The following is a 22,856-nucleotide window of genomic DNA, read 5'->3' as shown; positions in this document are numbered from 1 at the left end:
TTTCCAGTTGCTGTTTAGTAAATGTGGTAGGCATTAGTTTTCTTCCAGAGATCCAGTTTTTTTGTATTGATGTGAAATTTCAGGGGATGTAAATTAGTGATACAGGAATGTCTAACAAGTGTCACGCCCGTTAACCTGCAGGAATGTCCCTTTGTATACAGGTTGTTATGCGGGTTTCTTGTGTAGATAGATTCTATTTCTCCCCCTCCCTTTCACAGGGTATATAAGACATCTCAGAGAGGCCATGGATTTAGCTGATCCTCCTGCACAGTCTCTGCTATTCCAGTTCCTCATCTCATCAAGAAAATGACGAGCTTCTCCACTCGAAGTATCTCCCATTCAGACCGCTTTACTGCGGCTGGCACTTACAGGGCACACAGTGTGGCAGGAGGTGCTGGCATTATCAGTATGTCCTCTGGTAGTGTCAATATGGCCAGGATAGGGGTTCCTGTATTTGGTGGGGGATTAGCAGTACAGGACGAAGGTGTCTTTGGTAACAATAGCAAAGAGACTATGAATAACTTAAACGACCGCCTGGCTGTCTACTTGGAACGGGTAAGAACTAATCTGTTTATAGAATATAAACTTCCCAATAATGCTGTAAATATTCATACGGGGTAGTAGGATGATATTAAAATATAGTGCAGGCTTACATAAGGTAAGCCTACTTTATTGAGTGGTCCCCAGAAACAGTTAAGGTGCCCATACACGGTGCGATAGGCACCTTGCGCTGCGACGTACGACATATCGGGCGGTCCCCACACACGGAGCAGGTAAAGTTTTAATTTACTGTATTCATCCTGGTGTAGACACTGATGTTGATTGGCATCTGCCATATGTATTGACGCTGCTGCCAGCTTTATAGCCCTATCAAAGCTATTGCCACTGGTTAAATACATTAAAAGTTCCTGTTTCAAGCCCTACTCAGCTGAATTTCCATTTCTGCTGAAGGTGTGTGGGGAGTGATTTCAGGAACTTTTAATCTTCCTACGCGTGCCACTATGATGAACCTATGTTACTTACTGCAGCATTTCTCTCCCACATTTCATGAGACTAGTAATTAGCATTACTGTCTCACAGCCCTGAGTTCAGTAGTTCAATTCCTGACCAAGACATTATGGGCCTCATTCAGAGGCGGTCGGAGGATGCAAGCGGTCGCTCAGAAACAGGGCGGCCGCTTGCATCCTGACTGCCCGCCTCTGTTTCGGTCGTTAGGCTGTGGATTAACACCCACAGCTCTAACGACCGCTCCGGTGATGGTCGCGATGGTCAGAGACCATCGCGACCATCGGGGCTTACGACGAGACCCTAGGGTAGGGTCTCACTTGTCGTAAGCCCCGGAGAGCTTCTGGCTCTGTCAGTGCCGGAAGCTCTCCACTGACATCACTAGTGATGGTGTAGACACTGATGTTGATTGGCACTGATGTTGATGTGGACATTGTATAAGGGGCACTACTACTTGCGACATTGTGTCTAAGGGGCACAAATGTGGGCATTGTGTAAAAGGGGCACAAATGTGTGTAACATGAATAAGGGACACGACTATGTGGTGTAATGTGAATTGGTTGAATCAAGATTGTGCTACTGTGTGGCGTATAGTTTAGAGGCCCTTGGGCTTCGTTTAATTTTTTTTATGTGGCCTACACTGTGTAAAAGGTTGAAGACCCCTGGTCTAAGGAATGTATGTATTGGGCACTCCTGGGCAGGAACTGGGAGGTGGCTATTCAGATGCATGGAGCTACACTGTCTTATGGACATGTTATGGAAGTGTCGCATAACTGGTTGCAAACTCAGATGCTTAATTGCTTACATAGGAAGCCATACCATACATACTTACCCTCCCAGAATTCGCGGGAGGCTCCAGAATTTTCTGGTAACCCCCTGCACCCCTGGAAGGGTAGGCAGTTCTCCCGCATTCTGGCCCTTCCTAGTGAAGTAGGCAGAATGGGCAGAATATTAGCGGGGATTGGCAGATCCGTGCATTGGGGGCGGGTCCTAATGATGCGATTCTATGACACAATTTCGCCCATCGCAAACTCCGCCCCCCTACTTCTCCTCCCCGGGCTTCTCCAGGGGAGGTGAATTCTCAAGTAGGCAAGTATGAGCCATACTCTGACGGAGATTCTGCACCTAGCATAGGGCTGGTGTAAGTTTTGATGGTGCGTCCAATCAGGGGCGTTTTAAGAGAGGAGGGGGCTCGCGTGCAGACTCAGGCCCTGATTTAGAGCTGGACGCTCTGACAGAGCGCTCGCTCTGAATCAGGGCAGTCCCTGCTCCTTTTTGGAGCGGCCTCCTGATGGTCGCGATGGTCAAGACCATCGCGACCATCGGGCTTGCGACGAGACCCTTGCGGTAGGGTCTCGCTGCCGCAAGCCCTGGATGATGTCAGTGGGGCCGGCCCCAGACGGTAGGCGTTCCCATGGGAATGCCTCCGTCTGGGCAGCCACGCCCCCGGCACGCCCACGTGTTGTCAATCACCATCGACAGCACGCCCCCTTTGGTACGAGACCCATAACGACGGCTTGGCCGTCGTTATTCGTGTCTTACGCTTGCGCACGACAGAGCCGCCTCCGTTGTGCGCATGCGCACTTGAGCAACATCGATCCACTTGCGATCGCTCAGCGCTCGCGAACGGGTCTGAATTAGGCCCTCAGTGCGGGCCCCCTCCTCTCTCCGGTGGTCCCTCAGTGCACTGTAGATTGCGGCTTAGTGCCAGAATCTACTGCGCATGAACGGGTCTCTGGGAAAAATGGCGCCTGCGTTGTTTTCCTGGGGACACTAGAACTGCGCATGCGCAGATCACTGGGAAAATGGCCGACGACAAAGCAGCACTACGGAAAGCTAAGTATAAAACTATGGGTGCAGGGTGTTCGGTGTGGGCCCTCCTGGACCCAGGAGCCCTTGTGCCCCACACACCCTGCACCCATTATAGATATGCCCCTGCTTCCAATGGTAACTTCTAAAGATGCATTAAGTGGCATTATTACGTCTAAAAATGCACAAAGTGGGCATCTCAGTCCTTGCACATTCAAACACATGCTTGTATACCAGGAGAAGGTCTGATTCTAGCATTAGCATAAAGTCTCAGATGCGACTATGTCAAAAGATTCTACAGTAGCGTGTGACTGAATCGGCCCCTATTTGTGTCAAGAGATAGGGAATATAGGGCCTGATTCAGACCCACTCGCAAGCGGCTGTCCGCTCGCAAGTGGGTCGATGTTGTGCACTGCGCATGCGCACGACGGCGGGAGCTCCGTCGTGCGCATGCGCCAGACGCGACGAGTGAAGGACTTTCCCTCGCTCGTTGTGTCTGATCAAAGGGGGCGTGCTGTCGATGTTGATTGACAGCACGCCCCCTTTGGTGGGCGTGCCGGGGGCGTGCCTCCCTGACGGGGGCGTTCCCAAGGGAACGCCTACCGTCAGAAGCCGGCCCACTGACATCACTAGTGATGTCAGTGGGAGTGATTTTGGCTCTGATAGAGCCAAAATCACTCCGGGCCTTGCGGTTGAAAACCTCAACCGCAGGCTCCGGCTCGCAGTGGCGATGGTCGCGATGGTCAAGACCATCGCGGCCATCAAACTGCATGCTCGTATAGGCTGTGGGTGGTGACCCACAGCTATACGAGCGTCCAGGAGGACGCTCCATAATTATGAGGGCGGCCCTCATTCAGAGCGTGCGCTCTGCTCAGAGCGTACGGCTCTGAATGAGGGCCATAGATTGTAAGCATCACTGGGACAGGGAGAATAAGTGAAATATTCTTTGTGAAGCGCTGCATAATATCTTTGCGCTATATAGATATAGATTGTGAAAATCAACATAGTGAAATTCAACATCATGACTGCATACTGTCCACAGCTCCAGTACATCAGTAGCCATCACCATCTCTTAGGGTGAGGTTTGCCATAGATTAGCTAACCCCTTTGTATGCGATGGGAAAACTGTCCTTTTTCTATTTGCACTTGATATCCCCTTATCCTCTGTTTGGTTCTTGTATAAAAAATGTTTTAGACATTTTTTTTGTACCAGATTTGAATATATTTATACATATTAAACCAGTCATCTGGTGGGATTGTATCCAGCAGATTTACTAAAGCCCAAAACACTAAAAATCCCTTTGAGAATCCAGATTTTAGATTACAATAGAGCAAAAAAACACCATTAATGTTTTTACCATTAGGTATAGAAACCCCAGATTTACTAAGTGGATCTGCAGACAAACTCACCTAAAAATATAAGGTGTTTATGGCAGATGAGATAGCTCAAATAGCATGCTTTTTGAGCTATCTGGTCACTCAGAATCACTATGTATTAAAAAAGGAGGCAGGCAGATAACATTGTTAAGTCTCTTAAGGAGGAAATACTATTTGATTAATATATTAGGGGAAATTATGGTTTCATTTTATAAACCACGTGCCGGGAGTTGTCGCAACGTTTACGTCCACAGCAGGCTGATATGGTCGTAAACAATGCGTCCAGTCAGAAACACCCACTGGGCAACTGCTGGAAGCTAATCTTCCCGCAATCTTCCGTCCCCTCTGCATCCTTGTATCTTCTCCCAGTATCTGTCGTGCTGCTGATCGGGCAGCTGCAATGGCGTATCTATAATGGGTGCAGTGTGCGCGGGGCACACGGGCCCCGCACCGCACACCCTGCACCCATATTTTTTAAACTTACCTGCCTGTGGTCCCGCGTCGGGTGTCAGCGCTGCTCAGAACACCGGAAAATGGCCGCCACCGAAGACCCTGGGCATTAGGGCAGCACAGATGGTGTAATGGCTAGCATTACTGCCTCACAGTACTGAGGTCATGGGTTTGATTCCCACCACCGCCCTACCTGTGTGGAGTTTGTATATTCTCCCTGTGCTTGCGTGGGTTTCCTCCGGGTACTCCGGTTTCCTCCCACACTCCAAAAATATACTGGTAGGTTAATTGGCTCCCACCAAAAAATTAACCATAGTGTGTATGTGTGTGTATATGTGGTAGGGAATATAGAGTGTAAGCTCCACTGGGGCAGGGACAGATGTGAATGGACAAATATTCTCTGTAAAGAGCTGTGGAATATGTGTGCGCTTTATAAATAACTGGTAATAAATAAATAATAAATAATACATAATGAACACCCTCATTATAAGTGTATTGTGATTGTCCAACTTCTGATTGGCCAGATAAATGTGACAGTTTTACAGTGGGTTAACTGCAGTTTGGTTAAAACACCACAAAAACCCCATCAAAATGGCTGAATATACCCCTAAGTCTCCTTCATGTCTTCTTGACTATTACCTTCACAGAAACAGATTAGCATGACATGACGTGTCGGTAAAATGTTGGACATTGGCCCGTGTTGAGCCAATAAAAATATGTACCATAGCTTCAATTTCTCATAGGAATTGTAATCATTTCATATAATGACATTTCAGTTACATCTATATCTATACTAATAAGAATATCATGTCTGTTTATTCCAAGTTGGCGCAAAAAATACTGAACCGATTTTCATGAAAACTGCATTATTTTATAGTAATAACTAGGGGTGTGCACCGGCCACTTTTCGTGTTTTGTGTTTTGGTTTTGGATCTGGATCTTTCTTCGTGTTTTGGATCTGGATTGGTTTTGCCAAAACCACCCTTCCGTGTTTTGGGTTCTGGGTTTTGTGTTTTGGATCTGTATTTTTTTTTTAAAAAGCATAAAAACAGCTAAAATCACAGAATTTGTAGGTTTTTCTGCTCCTATGCTATTATTAACCTCAATAACCTTAATTTCCACTCATTTCCAGTCTATTCTGAACACCTCACACCTCACAATAGTGTTTTTATGTCCAAAACGTTGCACCGAGGTAGCTGGATGACTATGCTAAGCGACACGAGTGGGCGGCACAAACACGTGACCCATCTAGGAGTGAAACTGCAGTGGCAGACAGGATGGCAGTTTGAAAAACTAGGCCCCAAACTGTACATAATGCAAAGAAAAAAAAGAGGTGCAAGATGGAATTGTCCTTGGGCCCTCCCACCCACCCTTATGTTGTATAAACAGGACATGCACACTTTAACAAACCAATCATTTCAGCGCCAGGGTCTGCCACACAACTGTGGCTGAAATGATTGGTTCGTTTGGGCCCCCACAAAACAAGCTGGCAATTAATGTGTCCCTGCACAAACTGGCTCTATGGAGGCAAGATGTCATCCTCATCCTCCTCATCCACCGATTCCTCACCCTCTTCAGTGTGTACATCCTCATCCTCACAAAGTATTAACTCGTCCCCACTTGAATCCACCACCACAGGTCCCTCTGTACCTTCTGGAGGCTGGTCTCCCTGGAAGAGCTGATAATTCATTTTGATGAACATCATCTTCTCCACATTCTGTGGAAGCAACCTCCTACGCCTTTCGCTGACAAGGTCCCGGCTGCACTAAACACTCTTTCGGAGTACACACTGGAGGGGGGGCAACTCAGGTAAAATAGAGCCAGTTTGTACAGGGGCCTCCAAATTGCCTCTTTTTCCTGCCAGTACAGGTATGGACTGTCTGCCATGCCTACTTGGATGCTGTCACCGATGTAATCCTCCACCATTCTGTCAATGGTGACAGTATCATATGCAGTGACAGTAGACATGTCAGAAATTGTTGCCAGGTCCTTCAGTCCGGACCAGATGTCCAAACTTGGTCCTGCCTGCCCTGCATCACCGACAGCGGGTTGCTTAGGATACCTAAGTTTTTTCCTGGCAGCCCCAGTTGCAGGAGAAAATGAAGAAGGAGCCGTTGACGTGTCACGTTCCGCTTCAGCTGACAGTGTGTTCACCAGCAGGTCTTTGCACCTCTGCAGGCTTGTATCAGCCGGAAAGAGAGACACCACATAGGCTTTAAACCTAGGATCGAGCACGGTGGCCAAAACGTAGTGGTCTGATTTCAACAGATTGACCACCCTGGAATCCTGGCAAAGCGAATGAAGGGCTTCATCCACAAGTCCCACATGCCGAGCGGAATCGCTCCGTCTTAGCTCCTCCTTCACTTTCTCCAGCTGCTTCTGCAAAAGCCTGATGAGGGGAATGACCTGACTCAAGCTGGCAGTGTCTGAACTGACTTCACGTGTGGCAAGTTCGAAGGGCTGGAGAACCTTGCACAACACGGAAATCATTCTCCACTGCGCTTGAGTCAGGTGCATACCCCCTCCTTTGCCTATGTCATAGGTGGATGTATAGGCTTGTATGGCCTTTTGCTGCTCCTCCATCCTCTGAAGCATATAGAGGGTTGAGTTCCACCGCGTCACAACCTCTTGCTTCAGGTGATGGCGGGGCAGGTTCAAGAGTGTTTGCTGGCGCTCCAGTCTTCGGCACGCAGTCGCTGAATGGCGAAAGTGGCCAGAAATTTTTCGGGCCACCCAAAGCGTCTCCTGCACGCCCCTGTCGCTTTTCAGAAAATTCTGCACCACAAAGTTTATTGTGTGAGCAAAACATGGGACGTGCTGGAATTTGCCCAGATGTAATGCCCGCACAATATTGGTGGCGTTGTCAGATATCACAAATCCCCAGGAGAGTCTAAGTGGGGTAAGCCACTGGGCGATGATTTCCCTCAGTTTCTCTAAGAGGTTGTCGGCGGTGTGCCTCTTACTGAAACCGGTGATACACAGCGTAGCCTGCCTTGTAACGAGCTGGCATTTCTGAGATGCTGCTACTGGTGACGCTGCTGCTGTTGCTGCGTAAGGTGATACATCTACCCAGTGGGCTGTCACAGTCATATAGTCCTTAGTCTGCCCTGTTCCACTTGTCCACATGTCCGTGGTTAAGTGGACATTGTGTACAACGGCATTTTTCAGGACACTGAGGACACTTTTTCTGACGTTTCTGTACAGTCTTGGTATCGCCTGCTTAGTGAAGTGGAATCTAGACGGGATTTGGAACCGGGGACACACTACCTCCATCAATTGTCTAAATCCCACTGCACTAATGGCGGATACTGGACGCACGTCTAACACCAACATAGCAGTCAAGGCCTCAGTTATACGTTTTGCTTCAGGATGACTGCTGTCGTACTTCATCCTCCTCGCTAAGGACTGTTGGAGGGTCAATTGTTTAGTAAAAGTAGTGGTGTTCCTACTTCCTCTCTGGGATGATGAACGACTCCCAGCAGCAGCAACAGCAGCAGCGGCAGCAGTAGGCGTAGCAATGCAGGATCCTCCAGAGGAATCCCGGATAGGAGAGTCAGTCATGCCAGTGACATGGCCTGCAGGACTACTTCCGATCCTGACTAAGGAGGAAATTGACGAGGAGGGAGTTGACGGTGTGGTTTGCAGGCGCTTGGATACAACAGGACAACGGGATTTAGGTGTCCCTGGACTGCTTACGGTCTTAGCCAAAGTTTCTGAACTTGACAGTAACTTTTTATGAACGCGCTGCAGGTGCCGTATAAGGGAGGATGTTCCTAGGTGGTTGACGTCCCTACCCCTACTTATTTCACCTTTACATATGGTACATATGGCAAGACAGTTGTTGTCCGGATTTGGATAGAAATATTGCCAGACCAAAGAGGTGGAATGTTTGGTCTTCTGCCCAGGCATGACCGTGATGGGCTTTTTCATCCCACGGACAACAACTGTCTCCCCCGGAGCCTGATTTAAACAAACCACATCACCATCAGAATCCTCCTCGCCAACTTCCTCCTCAGCGCCAGCTACACCAGTATCCTCATCCTGTTGTACTTCAACAGTGACATCTTCAATTTGCATATCAGCAAGTGGACTGTGGGTGCTCCTTTCAGCACTTGCAGGGGGCGTGCAAATGGTGGAAAGAGCCACCTCTTCCCGTCCAGTGCTGGGAAGGTCAGGCATCGCAACCACCACCACACTTGGACTCTCCTTGGGGATTTGTGATATCTTCTTAGAAAGCACAGTTCTTCGCTGTGCTTTTGCCAGCTTAACTCTTTTGATTTTTTTAGTGGGAGGAGGGCTTCCATCGTCATGTGAAGCTGAACCACTAGTCATGAACATACTAGGGATCGACCTTAGCCGTTCCTTGCCACTCCGTGTCGTAAATGGCATATTGGCAAGTTTACGTTTCTCTTCAGCTGATTTAAATGTCTTTTTCAAGGTCATTTTCCTGAACTTTGCCATTTGGGATTGTATGTGCCCTCTACTATGACATTGGGCATCGGCCTTGGCAGACGACGTTGATGGCATGTTATCGTCTATGTCATGACTAGTGGCAGCAGCTTCAGCACTAGGAGGAAGTGGTTCTTGATCTTTCTCTATTTTATTTTTATCGGAGAAAGTTTGGTCCTCCATTTATGTTATATCGATTTGATATATACGTGCGGCTAAACACAGAAAATAATTTTTTTTTTGGTTTGGACTGGAGTGTACTTTGTGGGTTACAGCACCCTTTAACGGTCAAGCCAGCCGGCCCTTTACTTATGACACAGGCGCACGCTTGGCACTACTTTGTTGATGCACGTGCGGCTACTGCGCACACAATTCACAAACACAGAAAATAATTTTTTTTTTGGTTTGGACTGGAGTGTCCTTTCGGGGGTTACAGCACCCTTAACGCTCAAGCCAGCCGGCCCTTTACTTATGACACAGGTGCACGCTTGGCACTACTTTGTTGATGCACGTGCGGCTACTGCGCACACAATTCAGAAACACAGAAAATAATTTTTTTTTTGGTTTGGACTGGAGTGTACTTTCGGGGGTTACAGCACCCTTAACGGTCAAGCCAGCCGGCCCTTTACTTATGACACAGGTGCACGCTTGGCACTACTTTGTTGATGCACGTGCGGCTACTGCGCACACAATTCACAAACACAGAAAATAATTTTTTTTTTGGTTTGGACTGGAGTGTACTTTCGGGGGTTACAGCACCCTTAACGGTCAAGCCAGCCGGCCCTTTACTTATGACACAGGTGCACGCTTGGCACTACTTTGTTGATGCACGTGCGGCTACTGCGCACACAATTCACAAACACAGAAAATAATTTTTTTTTGGTTTGGACTGGAGTGTACTTTCGGGGGTTACAGCACCCTTTAACGGTCAAGCCAGCCGGCCCTTTACTTATGACACAGGCGCACGCTTGGCACTACTTTGTTGATGCACGTGCGGCTACTGCGCACACAATTCACAAACACAGAAAATTATTTTTTTTTGGTTTGGACTGGAGTGTACTTTCGGGGGTTACAGCACCCTTTAACGGTCAAGCCAGCCGGCCCTTTACTTATGACACAGGCGCACGCTTGGCACTACTTTGTTGATGCACGTGCGGCTACTGCGCACACAATTCACAAACACAGAAAATAATTTTTTTTTTGGTTTGGACTGGAGTGTACTTTGGGGGTTACAGCACCCATTAACGGTCAAGCCAGCCGGCCCTTTACTTATGACACAGGCGCACGCTTGGCACTACTTTGTTGATGCACGTGCGGCTACTGCGCACACAATTCACAAACACAGAAAATAATTTTTTTTTTGGTTTGGACTGGAGTGTACTTTCGGGGGTTACAGCACCCTTAACGGTCAAGCCAGCCGGCCCTTTACTTATGACACAGGTGCACGCTTGGCACTACTTTGTTGATGCACGTGCGGCTACTGCGCACACAATTCACAAACACAGAAAATAATTTTTTTTTTGGTTTGGACTGGAGTGTACTTTCGGGGGTTACAGCACCCTTAACGGTCAAGCCAGCCGGCCCTTTACTTATGACACAGGTGCACGCTTGGCACTACTTTGTTGATGCACGTGCGGCTACTGCGCACACAATTCACAAACACAGAAAATAATTTTTTTTTTGGTTTGGACTGGAGTGTACTTTCGGGGGTTACAGCACCCTTTAACGGTCAAGCCAGCCGGCCCTTTACTTATGACACAGGCGCACGCTTGGCACTACTTTGTTGATGCACGTGCGGCTACTGCGCACACAATTCACAAACACAGAAAATAATTTTTTTTTGGTTTGGACTGGAGTGTACTTTCGGGGGTTACAGCACCCTTTAACGGTCAAGCCAGCCGGCCCTTTACTTATGACACAGGCGCACGCTTGGCACTACTTTGTTGATGCACGTGCGGCTACTGCGCACACAATTCACAAACACAGAAAATTATTTTTTTTTGGTTTGGACTGGAGTGTACTTTCGGGGGTTACAGCACCCTTTAACGGTCAAGCCAGCCGGCCCTTTACTTATGACACAGGCGCACGCTTGGCACTACTTTGTTGATGCACGTGTGGCTACTGCGCACACAATTCACAAACACAGAAAATAATTTTTCTTTTGGTTTGGACTGGAGTGTACTTTGGGGGTTACAGCACCCTTTAACGGTCAAGCCAGCCGGCCCTTTACTTATGACACAGGCGCACGCTTGGCACTACTTTGTTGATGCACATGCGGCTACTGCGCACACAATTCACAAACACAGAAAATAATTTTTTTTTTGGTTTGGACTGGAGTGTACTTTTGGGGGTTACAGCACCCTTAACGGTCAAGCCAGCCGGCCCTTTATTTATGACACAGGTGCACGCTTGGCACTACTTTGTTGATGCACGTGCGGCTACTGCGCACACAATTCACAAACACAGAAAATAATTTTTTTTTTGGTTTGGACTGGAGTGTACTTTCGGGGGTTACAGCACCCTTAACGGTCAAGCCAGCCGGCCCTTTACTTATGACACAGGTGCACGCTTGGCACTACTTTGTTGATGCACGTGCGGCTACTGCGCACACAATTCACAAACACAGAAAATAATTTTTTTTTTGGTTTGGACTGGAGTGTACTTTCGGGGGTTACAGCACCCTTAACGGTCAAGCCAGCCGGCCCTTTACTTATGACACAGGCGCACGCTTGGCACTTCTTTGTTGATGCACGTGCGGCTACTGCGCACACAATTCACAAACACAGAAAATAATTTTTTTTTGGGTTTGGACTGGAGTGTACTTTCGGGGGTTACAGCACCCTTAACGGTCAAGCCAGCCGGCCCTTTACTTATGACACAGGCGCACGCTTGGCACTACTTTGTTGATGCACGTGCGGCTACTGCGCACACAATTCACAAACACAGAAAATAATTTTTTTTTGGTTTGGACTGGAGTGTACTTTCGGGGGTTACAGCACCCTTTAACGGTCAAGCCAGCCGGCCCTTTACTTATGACACAGGCGCACGCTTGGCACTACTTTGTTGATGCACGTGCGGCTACTGCGCACACAATTCACAAACACAGAAAATATATTATTTTTTTAGCACTTGGGGGGAGCACCCCTGATGGACAGAGCACCCCCTGGACAACACTACAGCACTCCTTTAGGACTGGGACACTGCACAGGACTTTGGAGTGGACACAGCCCCTATGGAGAACTGACTGCACAACACAGTCCAGCCAGCCCCTATGGACTTTGAAGTAGTGGACACAGCCCCTATTAACAACAGCAGCACAGCACAACACAGCCAGCCCCTATGGACTTTGAAGTAGTGGACAACAGCAGCACTACACTACACTACACTACACAGCCCTAACTCCCACCCTCCCTCTTCACTGTCCACAGCCGAGTGAGAAAATGGCGCCGACGTGGGTACCTTATATAGGATCCAAAACCCGCGAGACTCGGAAGGCGGGATGATGACGTTTTGCCTCGATTTCAGATCCGAGTCAGGCGGGAAAAGTCGAGACTGATTCGGATCGGACTCGGATCGGGGGGGCTCGGGGGGGTTCGGATTTCAGAAATCCGAACCCGCTCACCCCTAGTAATAACCTGCACCTTGTTTCATCTCGATCTGTCAAGTTAAAGCTGAGCTATAACAAAAACAAAATTTATTGACATCAGCAATGTAAGAGAGAGGTGTGGCACCATGCGTGCGGCCAGTAAAGGTTGGGGGGAGAGGTGCTTTGGGCCCATGTTCACTTGAATAGAATAGGCTACATAGCAGTCTGTGCACAGGGCACACAGTGACATTGGTGTGAGTGGTGGGTGAAGGCACTGTTGCCACCAATCTGTATAGCGCTGCTGGTCACATGGCCACTCCCACGACAGGGCCCCTATGCAAAGCTATACAACTAGAACACCTTAAAAAGTGTTGGCAGAACTGATTTCATGGTGGGCAAAGCTGTAGGCAACAGCTACTGTGCTTTTAAAGTTACAGTGACTTCAATAAGAATGTTCTGTACATCATTCTCAGCACTGCTTCTTTGTACATCATCTCACCTATTTTTCTAGGCTCCTAAATTTATATTCAGATAACAATTAGGGGTCTAGTTACTAAGCAGTGTTACGAGACAGAGTGAAAAGTGATAAGTCTGTGATAAGGTGCCAGCCAATCAGCTCCCAACTGCCATCTGACCGGCTGTGTTTGAAAAATGACAGTTGGGAGCTGATTGGCTGGCACCTTATCACAGACTTATCACTTTTCACTCTGTCTCATAACACTGCTTAGTAAATAGACCCCTTAGTCACCACTGTGCTCTTCTATATTATGTTATAATGATCATTAACTTCTATACTAATGAGAAGTTAACAGTTAATGGCGTGCATGCACAAACTAAGCTACATTTACAGATTTCAGTAAAGGAACGGGAACCCGCTTGTGCTAGCTGCTTACAATCTAACATTGTTTTCCCTCAGGTTCATTCACTGGAGCAAGCCAACAATGATCTGGAAGCAAAAATCCATGACTTCTATGAGAAAAAAGCATCCATTAGCGCTTCTGATCCAAGCGGATTTTACAAAATCATCAACCACTTGCGCTCTCAGGTAACTGCGCAGTGCAGTGATCAGTGATGCTGTACATTTGGCATCATACCATTTGAAGTCATGCTTACTTATTTAGACTTGGTATCAATTATTGTCCAAAAAAAAAAATTGGTTGTAAAAGTATTCTGGAATATAAACATATTATATATTCCGTTTAAACTGGTTAGATTTATATAAGACTAATGAAAGTACAAAAATCATTAGTGTTGCTGAAAAAAGACACCATGTTAGATTTTAAAATATGATAAATTGTCAGGTCTAGTTTATGGCATGGATACTGGGAGAGTAGACAGAAACTTGAAACTCTAAAGTGGTCCTCAAAGCCAAGATTTCGCAAGAGTCCAATATGGCTTTCATAGTATAGGGTCTTATTTTAAACTTGCATCTTCATTATGATGAATGCTAGGGTTCAAGCTTGTTTTCTATCCACTGCACCTGTGTTTTTAACTCTATCACGCTAATTTCCTTTGTTGTAAATCACAATAAGATTGTCTTATAGAATATACAAGCCATAGTGACCTATCCCCTGCCAGTGTGAAATTAATCTTATTTTTGTAATTCAGATTCAATGTATATAGGCTAATTTCTCAAGTAATTAATATCCATAAACGTTTATAGCTTTTTTTTTTAATTCTTTTTTTTTTTTTTTTAAATCATAGAAGTTAAATTTCAAACATATCATCACATACAGTTCTTCTGTATCAATATAGTCCTGTTGTTACACAAATGTAACCACTACAGTAAATGGCAAAGACAACTTTCCCTAAAATTAGTAATTACAAGTTTTTTTTCTTCTTTTTCTTTTATTTACAAAAAACATCTAAATAACTAAACTACTAAAATAAAAATAAATGTAAATATTAGAGGTTATTTATTGTTTGCATGATCTCTTTATTATATATGTTAAAGTTCATTCTAGCCTAGTCATCACATATTCCTCATTTTATCATGCAGATCCAAGAAGTCACCACTGATAATGCTAGGCTTGTTCTGCAGGTTGATAATGCCAAGCTGGCTGCAGATGACTTCAAAATTAAGTAAGTGTCTGACTTTTAACAAGTAAAATGAATACCCTTACATAGATTACAGCATATTTTAAAGTAGTATGCACTAATGAGGCTTTGCAGACCATAAGAAAAATACGCTTATTGGCTTATTAGGTACACATGTACAGGTCATGATGGGTATTTGTACTGGGTAATTTAGTGCCTCCCTCCTGCAGGCTTGAGTCGGAGTTGGCCATTCGGCTTGGTGTGGATGGTGACATTAATGGACTGCGTAAGGCTCTTGATGAGCTGACTATACAGAAATCTGACCTGGAGATGGAAATAGAAAGTGTAAAAGAGGAGCTAATCAATCTGAAGATGAATCATGAAGAGGTACACTATTCCCGTTACTTGTGGTCAGTTCACTGTTAGAGCAAACAATGATAAGGGATTGTTCATCTTCAGATTACTTTCATTGATTGGATTGTAGCTGCCTTGCAAAAACTTGTACTAAATACATAGCTTTGCCTTTTGTGTATTCTTTCTGTGGTTTTCACTAAGATATTTTACATAGAATTGGTATGTTCATTGCTCTTGGATATAACGCAGAGCTGATATAGTAGTAAAGCTTTATTTGGTGGACTGAGCAAATCTCTATCATATCCAAAGGCAATGAAAAATAAGCAAGTCTGTGACTGAAAGAAAAAAAAGGTGGGTGACTGTCAATATGAATATATCTTTTTTTGTGCTGGAAAATATTTGGTGGTCAGCAGCGATAGTCTTATAAAGGGATTTTAATAATACCATTAGTGAGTACAGTAATTCCCAAAATATGCTGTACATTAATTAGTTATGAAAAACTCAATGCATAGTGAGTGACATCACTATTCAATATTAATTACTTACTGTATTATAAGCAATATAATAATAACTAGTGCAGTAAAATTGAAAATACATGAATATATGTCACAATACTCACCAGTAATTTCTTACATTCTTAGAATCTTCTTTACTTTATGCTTTAAGGCTAAAAAAGAAAATGTATGAGTCATATAATGAACCATTGAATATTTTAGTTTATACCATAGTTCATGATGTAATATCACCTTCTTTCTTGTTTCAGGAACTTACTCTTTTTCAGAGAGATGTAGGAGGAAAGGTTCATGTGGAGCTGGATTCTGCACCTCCGGTTGACTTGTCTAAGGTCCTGGCAGAAGTAAGGGAACAGTATGAGGACGTGATGGATAAGAACCGTCAAGAGGCAGAAGCCTGGTACAGAACACAGGTATTTGGGATGGGAACTGAATCTCATTGTAGTCTTATTTCTCAGTGAAGCTAATTCCATTATTCCAAACAGTTAGTTATGTAACCAGGGGCGTAACGAGGTATTTGAAGGCCCCATAGCAAAATTTTGTAAGGGCCTCTATGCACCACCCTGACCCAATGGTAAAAAATGTATATAACACATGTAACTTTGACAAGAAAGATGGGTCCCCCTCAGCTCTGGGCCCCATACCAGCTGCACCCCTTGCACCTATGGTAGTTACACCCATGTATGTAACACATTCTATAGCAGCAGATTCTATGAATGCATTTCAATTCAGCAGTATTGCATTTTTTATATGCCACTGTACATAAAAGGGGCAGAGCAAGCAATAAAGTCACCCAGACACAGACAAAACCATTACTATGGTAAACATTACCTAGAAGACCTTATAATCTATAAAAAATTTAAACAAAACATACTTGAAATATGATGACTTTCTCACTACACATTCATATATTCCTGAAACTTGGAACTCTCAATGTTTTCCACAGAGTGAAAGTTTCAGTAAGGAGATTGCTGTCAACCAACAAAGTTTTGATACTTCCAGGACTGAGATCACAGCTCTGAAACGCACAGTGCAGAGCCTAGAATTGGAGCTACAGTCTCTGATAAACATGGTAAGTCTGAGGGTCTAATCAGTCTCTTGCCAGGGGCAGGTCTACTCTAAAACAGATAGAGATTCAATAAAACAAGTTTATCAGTTTAAATATTTAATAGAATCACCTATATCCACCAACTGAATTTACGTTATTTATTAAGCCCTTCAAAAGCACACGCTCAGTTTAATGAAGAACTGAATAATGAATGAAACTTACCAGGGTGACACTGCACAAATGTTCTATAACTGTATTTCAGCTTGCATATGTGTTTTACAAAGTTACAGTTTGCACTCCCTGGCTATTATGTACTAGTGATGGGAAAAAAATAATAATAAGTAATGTTCTTATTTATTTAATACATTCATTCTGGCACATAATTGTCTACGCTCCCTGAATGTTTGGAAGACTCCCAAGCTTTGTGGTTTTCTCTAGGGCTCATGGAAGAGCAAGCAAACCTCCCGGGTCCTGTCTCTCCGTGTAATGGAGCTGAGCCTTGATGAAGCATTGATATGATAACAGATGCGTTATTACACAGCCGTGGGTTACAGCACAAATCACATTGTTATGCTGCCCCCCACCACCAGTTTGTGCCTTGGTCCAAACAGAATTCCTGCATGATCCTGGAAGTGTCATGATTTCCATATTTGCCAATATCAACATTTAAGGTAGAATTAGCTCTGTTAGTCAGCCTGTGTGTGAGCCGCAGAATGCAGGAACCTGATAGGCTAGAAATCATTTCACAGTTCTATCTCTGTAGAGCTAAATCACTGAACTTAGATGCCATGTAAATAGTGTCTGACAGTCCTATTTACTAATATACATTAATAGCAGTAATCTACTATTGCAACTTATTGCTACAATGTATCAATAAAATCTTGCAGGGTAGTGCTTTGGTTTTTCTGCGCAGTGCCCTTGAGTGGTAAGACTTAAAGGGTGGGATGTATTAAGCATCGTATTCTGGATGAGATACATCCCACCACTTACCGCATGCATTCTGGCGTTAATAACACTAGTATGCACTTACAAATGCAATTAAAATTGCAAAGGACAGGTCTTCCGAAAAGAGCTGTCTTTTGCGAAGAGGGGACTACCACGTTTTTGACCCATGAGTCCTTATGCACCTTGTGTACGCCGACGTATGAGCCGCAGGAGACCCTGGGAGGATCCTGTTAGATCTCTCCCAGGGAAGAATGCAAAAAGATGCCCTTAGGCTTCTATTAGGCAATGCCATCTATAGATGGTGTTGCCTATTGGGTGCAAGCTCTGGAAAGTTTTGCTTTTCGGGGCTATGGGGAATGCAGTTTTCAGAGTTCTGGCTGTATTTTCACATCCCGTCCAAAGTCTGAAAACATATACATGTGCCTGACTAGTACACACTTACCGTGGAAATGAGAGACTAGACCTGAGCTTTCAGGTCCATCTCATAAACAATACAAAAGTAGAAAAATAGCTTGTTTATAAATATGTTGAATAGAAAGATGCGTTATTGAAATAGTTTGTTATCGCTATCCCGAGATCCTTGTTGAATAGTCGGCTAGAAGCTCTGCATGGGGAAACTTTTGCCTGCAAGGCCCAGTGAATACTTTCTCTATTACTTTGATAGATAGGGAGAAGCTGTTCTGCTGGCATAACCTCTTTTTTTTTTTCTCTCTATTTAAAAAAAATAAGCCTGTATGACACTTCAATCACATTTCATTGCAGCATGATCGGATCAAATCTGAACTATTCTATATCACTGCCAATTTGCTACAAAGGTCTTAGGGTGCGGGGGGGTGGGGAGTGTTAAATTGAGTATTTTCAGACTCTTAAGGTGCCCACACACATAGCGATATTTTACACGATCTGGCCGATTCCGACACATTGGAATGACAGATCGTGTAAAATATGGCCAAATCGTGAGGAAATTGTGAGTCCCCACTCACAATCACGATGCGATGCGCGTCCCCGCTGGTCGCACATCGCATCTTCAGATCTGCCGTGCAGTAGGGCAGATCTGACAATCTAGGACATGATGCACTGTAAAAAGTCTGACTGCAGGAGAGATCGTTTGAAGATTGGACACCAAATCGTGTGCAGAGCTGCCGGGGAGAGTTTCAAGGGAAATCGTACACAAATCGTACACATCGGCTGATCGTGGCGGATCGGTATGTGTGTGGGCACCTTTAAGGTTAATGGTGAGAAACAAGTAAACGTTTTCTGTTTATATTGCAGCGGAATGTCCTCCAGATTACTTGTGGTTATGACACATTTTCATTGGTTCTGATCTTGTTTTGTTATTCCAGAAACATGCTCTAGAGGGCACATTAGCGGAAACACAAGGTCGGTATGGAGCAAAACTTGGAGAAATGCAGAATTTAATTTCTCAGATAGAAAATGACCTTCACAAAGTGAAGACAGACTCCGAACACCATTCACTAGAGTACAGAATTTTGTTGGATGCAAAAACTAAACTGGAGATAGAAATCGCAACCTACCGGAGGCTATTGGATGGGGAAGACATGAGGTAAGGTCGGTCGTATAATCTGAATCAGTGTTAAATGTTGCTCAGCTGCACTGAAGTAAATGACACATTTCTATTTCCTTAAATACTCCAATATAAAAGAAAAGGGCAGCTTCATACTTAAATATTTGTCATTAAATATAATACCTGTTTATCTAGCACAATATATTAATTACGAGCTATCACTGCTATATTTGGACAGGTCCGGGTGATTCAGAAAATAATATTCCTTCTACAGCTTGTTAGTTTAACAATACAATTTTGTCCATGTACTGGCTGATTCTTGCATTTTATAGGTCAAATATAAATTTAGTTCATTCCAGCATTTACAATGCATGCCATATGTTATAGAGGCAGGGGGTACCTATAATGGGTGCAGGGTGTGCGGTGCACCCTGCTCCCATATTTTGTAATACTCACCTCTCTGAAGTCCTGCTTCAGCTGTCGCAGCCCTGCATAAAACACTTGGAAATTGGCCGCCGCGACCATCTATCTGGCATTCTGCGCATGCGCAGTGGGGAAGTCACTGAGAAAATGGTGGCCATGCCACTTTCCCAGTGACCTGCACATGTGCAGTAGACTAGTGGTCACTCTGCTGTGGTCAGACTGCTGCCGGCCGCCGGGGAGAGAGGGGGGGGCCCCGGACCAGGAATGCACACGGACCCTCTCCTATCTTAATGCACCTCTGTAGGGTTAAACTTTCCAATTGCAAATGACATTAATACTATGGACACCATGCAGCTCTTGTGAGATAACGCATTCTAGAATGACAACAACATTACATATGAAGTTGTCTACAAATCAAGACTATACCACAGGAGCACTGCTGTAGAAATAGACAAAAGAAAATGGAAAACAAAATGGCAGGAACTGTTAGAATAAGCTGAAATGTGTTGAACATACACTCGTTGATGGAGCGTATCTTATTTTTGCAGTGCGCATGCTTCGGTGCTGAGTATACACAAGTATGTGCGATACAGAGTTGTACGCATTTCAATAACGACTCTGTGTAACTGGGCTATTATGGGGAATTCTCCCGTAGGCAAAGTTCAATGAGTGAGTATAGACGGAACAGTGGGCTATGCAGAGTTGGATGTAAACATAAATGTGCCTGTTTCTAGATGTATGTTGTGCACCAAGCATAGTGTGTGTAAGTGTGACCTGATGATTACTAGTAGCAAACTAAAAGTACAGGGGCTGGACAGCTCAAGATACATTTAACTCAGTATTCAAGCAAATATATGCAAGTAATGCTACAGAATATACACCCAATTACTGTCCAACTCAGCATCAGGCCCATATTCAGTATCCCCAACCCGGGACCCTTGTGCCTCTAGTAATAAATCTTTACAATATCTGGCTAATACTAACCTACCCAAAGGCATGCTCAGAAGTTGGCACAGGGGGTGCCGCATCAGCTCTTCCCCCTCTGCCGGGTAATGGACTACTTCATCACCCCAGGACATAAACTACTCACCTGGGTGGCTAGGTGAGTCCAGATGAGTAGTGTATGTCGCGGGGGGAGGTATGGGCAGGGCTGCCATCTGAAATTGTGGGGCCTGGGACTGACAAAATAGGTAGGTTCCCTTTTTTTTAAGTCAAATCTCTCCAGCCCTGCGGGTCTCTCTAACCCCAGCCAGTCCCCTTCTGTCTCTCCAGCCCTGCGGGTCTCTATAACCCCAGCCAGTCACCTTCTGTCTCTCCAGCCCTGCTTTGCCTCGGCTCCACTCTCCAGCCCTAGCCAGCCCCCACATGACATGCAAGTCACTTACCTGTTATTATCTCCTACTTCTGTTCTGACTGCTCCGTCCTCACACACCACGGCTCCTCTCTCTTTCAGCGGCATGTCATGATGTCACGTGCACCTGCTCACAACAATAAACTTTATTGCACAGCCTGGTGGTAGGAGGCGGAGTGGGAGGACAGTAGGAGTCAGAGCGAGTGGTTGGAGCAGACCCCTCTGTCACTTTCATTGCGTGGGGATGTAGGACCCTGCCTCCCCTGTCATTTTTCATTCAAGGGAGTAGTAGAGGGTGTCAGGCAATAGGAGTGGTTGGACCCACCCTTTCTCTCTGAGTGTCCTGGCCTGGGACTCCAATCTAGGCAGTTCTTCCTTGATGGCGGCCCTGGGTAAGGGTTGTCCATGACCCGGCGGAGGGATAAATGCCGATGCAGCACCCCCTGTGCTGGCTTCTGCGCAAACCTATGAACCGAACCTATATATTGTTGTTATACAGAGTGCTATAATCCTAGGAAATGTGGTGTGCTGGCACAGCCTAATTGATCTTTTTAAAAAAAAAAACCCTGCCCCAAATTAATTATGGTAATTAATGTATATTGCATTTTTGTCTCATCAGTTTCTCAACACATAAGCAAATGGAAACACAGAAAAGTAAGTAAACCTGTCCATGTAAATTTAAAAACCAGAGATAATGAAATATGATTACAGAACTTGAATGCATCTGCCTGGACAACCTACAAATATTTGCTTTTTATAGACTGTGAATTGTATTTAAGATCAAATACCCTATTAATTTCAAATGTTTTGTATGTTTAATCTATACTGTGCTGCATACATTTTGTGATGCTACATAAATAAAAGTTATTATTATCATTATTATTATTAATAACCCTAAGCATATGGAAACTGCAAGAGCATTCTCACGTCTAGAACAGATGAAAACATTAGGTTAGTGCCAACTGTAAAATTTAAATACAGCTTGTGCACCTACCAATAAGACCCCCCACCCTCAGAATGCTCCTACCCCAGGGGCGTATTTATAATGGGTGCAGGGTGTCCTGGAGGGCCCACACCGCACACCCTGCACCCATATTTAGGTTATACTTACCTTTCCACAGTCTTCAGAGTGCTGCTCTGCAGCGCCGGGCCCATTTTCCCGGTGAGTCACTCGCGCATGCGCAGAAAAGATGCCCCCCCCCCCCCCCCCGGTTTCCGAGCTTGGCTGCATTTTGCTTTTAGTACATCCCTCCCTGAGTGCTCAGATCCACACACACAGCAGACTTGCTAGTGTCACGAATTGCGGCTTTAGCCCCACTTACTACACCTGGAGCTGCCACATTGCAGTATTCCACACCTCCCCTGTACTTCAGCAACAACCCCGCTCTTCACTGCATGGGATATAAACAAACTGACTGGCTGCTGGGTGCAGCCATCTTGGTTCACCCCATTTGACTTCCTACTCCTATCCCTCCTAAGCCAGGTAGAGAAGAAGGGGTGTGGAGTCCAGGCAGCTGGAAACCACCTATGTGTTTGTCTATGCTCCTCCTCTCTCAGGCTCTGATCCAACCCTCCTCCTTCTGCTCTTTACCAATGTAGAGCATACAGCAGGCAAAGGAGGGGGATGTCCGTCTCAGTGCTGCTGCCATGTTGGCCACTAGACGATCACCTGAATTTGCTAATGATAGTGCCTCTTGTAGTTGTGACTCTTCATTTCACCATTTTTATTCTAATCCTTTTTCTCTCTAACAGATGTAAAGATTGTTAGCAAAGAACAAACTAAAAGTTCAACGACAACAATCCAGAAAGTGAAGGCAATGGTTGAAGAAGTGGTAGATGGTAAAGTGGTAACTTCAACTGTGAAAGAGGTGACTCAGACATCCAAAACCACAAAGTAGAGGCGTCAATGTGTGTTAGAGAATGAAATCTAAAACAGTTTTAATGAAACAAATAGTCTACACAATAAAGTCTATGATGCTATAAAT

General features: G+C 45.1%; 1 protein-coding gene across 1 annotated transcript; it reads left to right on the top strand.

Moving 5' to 3' along the window:
* Positions 1–224: 224 nt before the first annotated feature.
* Positions 225–22,855, top strand: LOC148521818 (keratin, type I cytoskeletal 47 kDa-like). Its single transcript, XM_088474683.1, has 9 exons — positions 225–555; positions 13,593–13,721; positions 14,676–14,758; positions 14,944–15,100; positions 15,831–15,992; positions 16,526–16,651; positions 18,916–19,136; positions 21,491–21,525; positions 22,624–22,855. The coding sequence occupies exons 1-9, from the start codon at positions 307–309 to the stop codon at positions 22,767–22,769; spliced, it is 1,308 nt and encodes a 435-aa protein (XP_088330809.1). The 5' UTR covers positions 225–306; the 3' UTR covers positions 22,770–22,855.
* Position 22,856: the final 1 nt, after the last annotated feature.

Source organism: Taudactylus pleione, unplaced genomic scaffold (genome assembly GCF_031769625.1).
Source record: "Taudactylus pleione unplaced genomic scaffold, aTauple2 ptg000155l, whole genome shotgun sequence".
NCBI classification, from domain to species: domain Eukaryota; kingdom Metazoa; phylum Chordata; class Amphibia; order Anura; family Myobatrachidae; genus Taudactylus; species Taudactylus pleione.
Note: the sequence above shows the minus strand (reverse complement) of the source record. Positions and strands in the feature narration are given on the sequence as shown.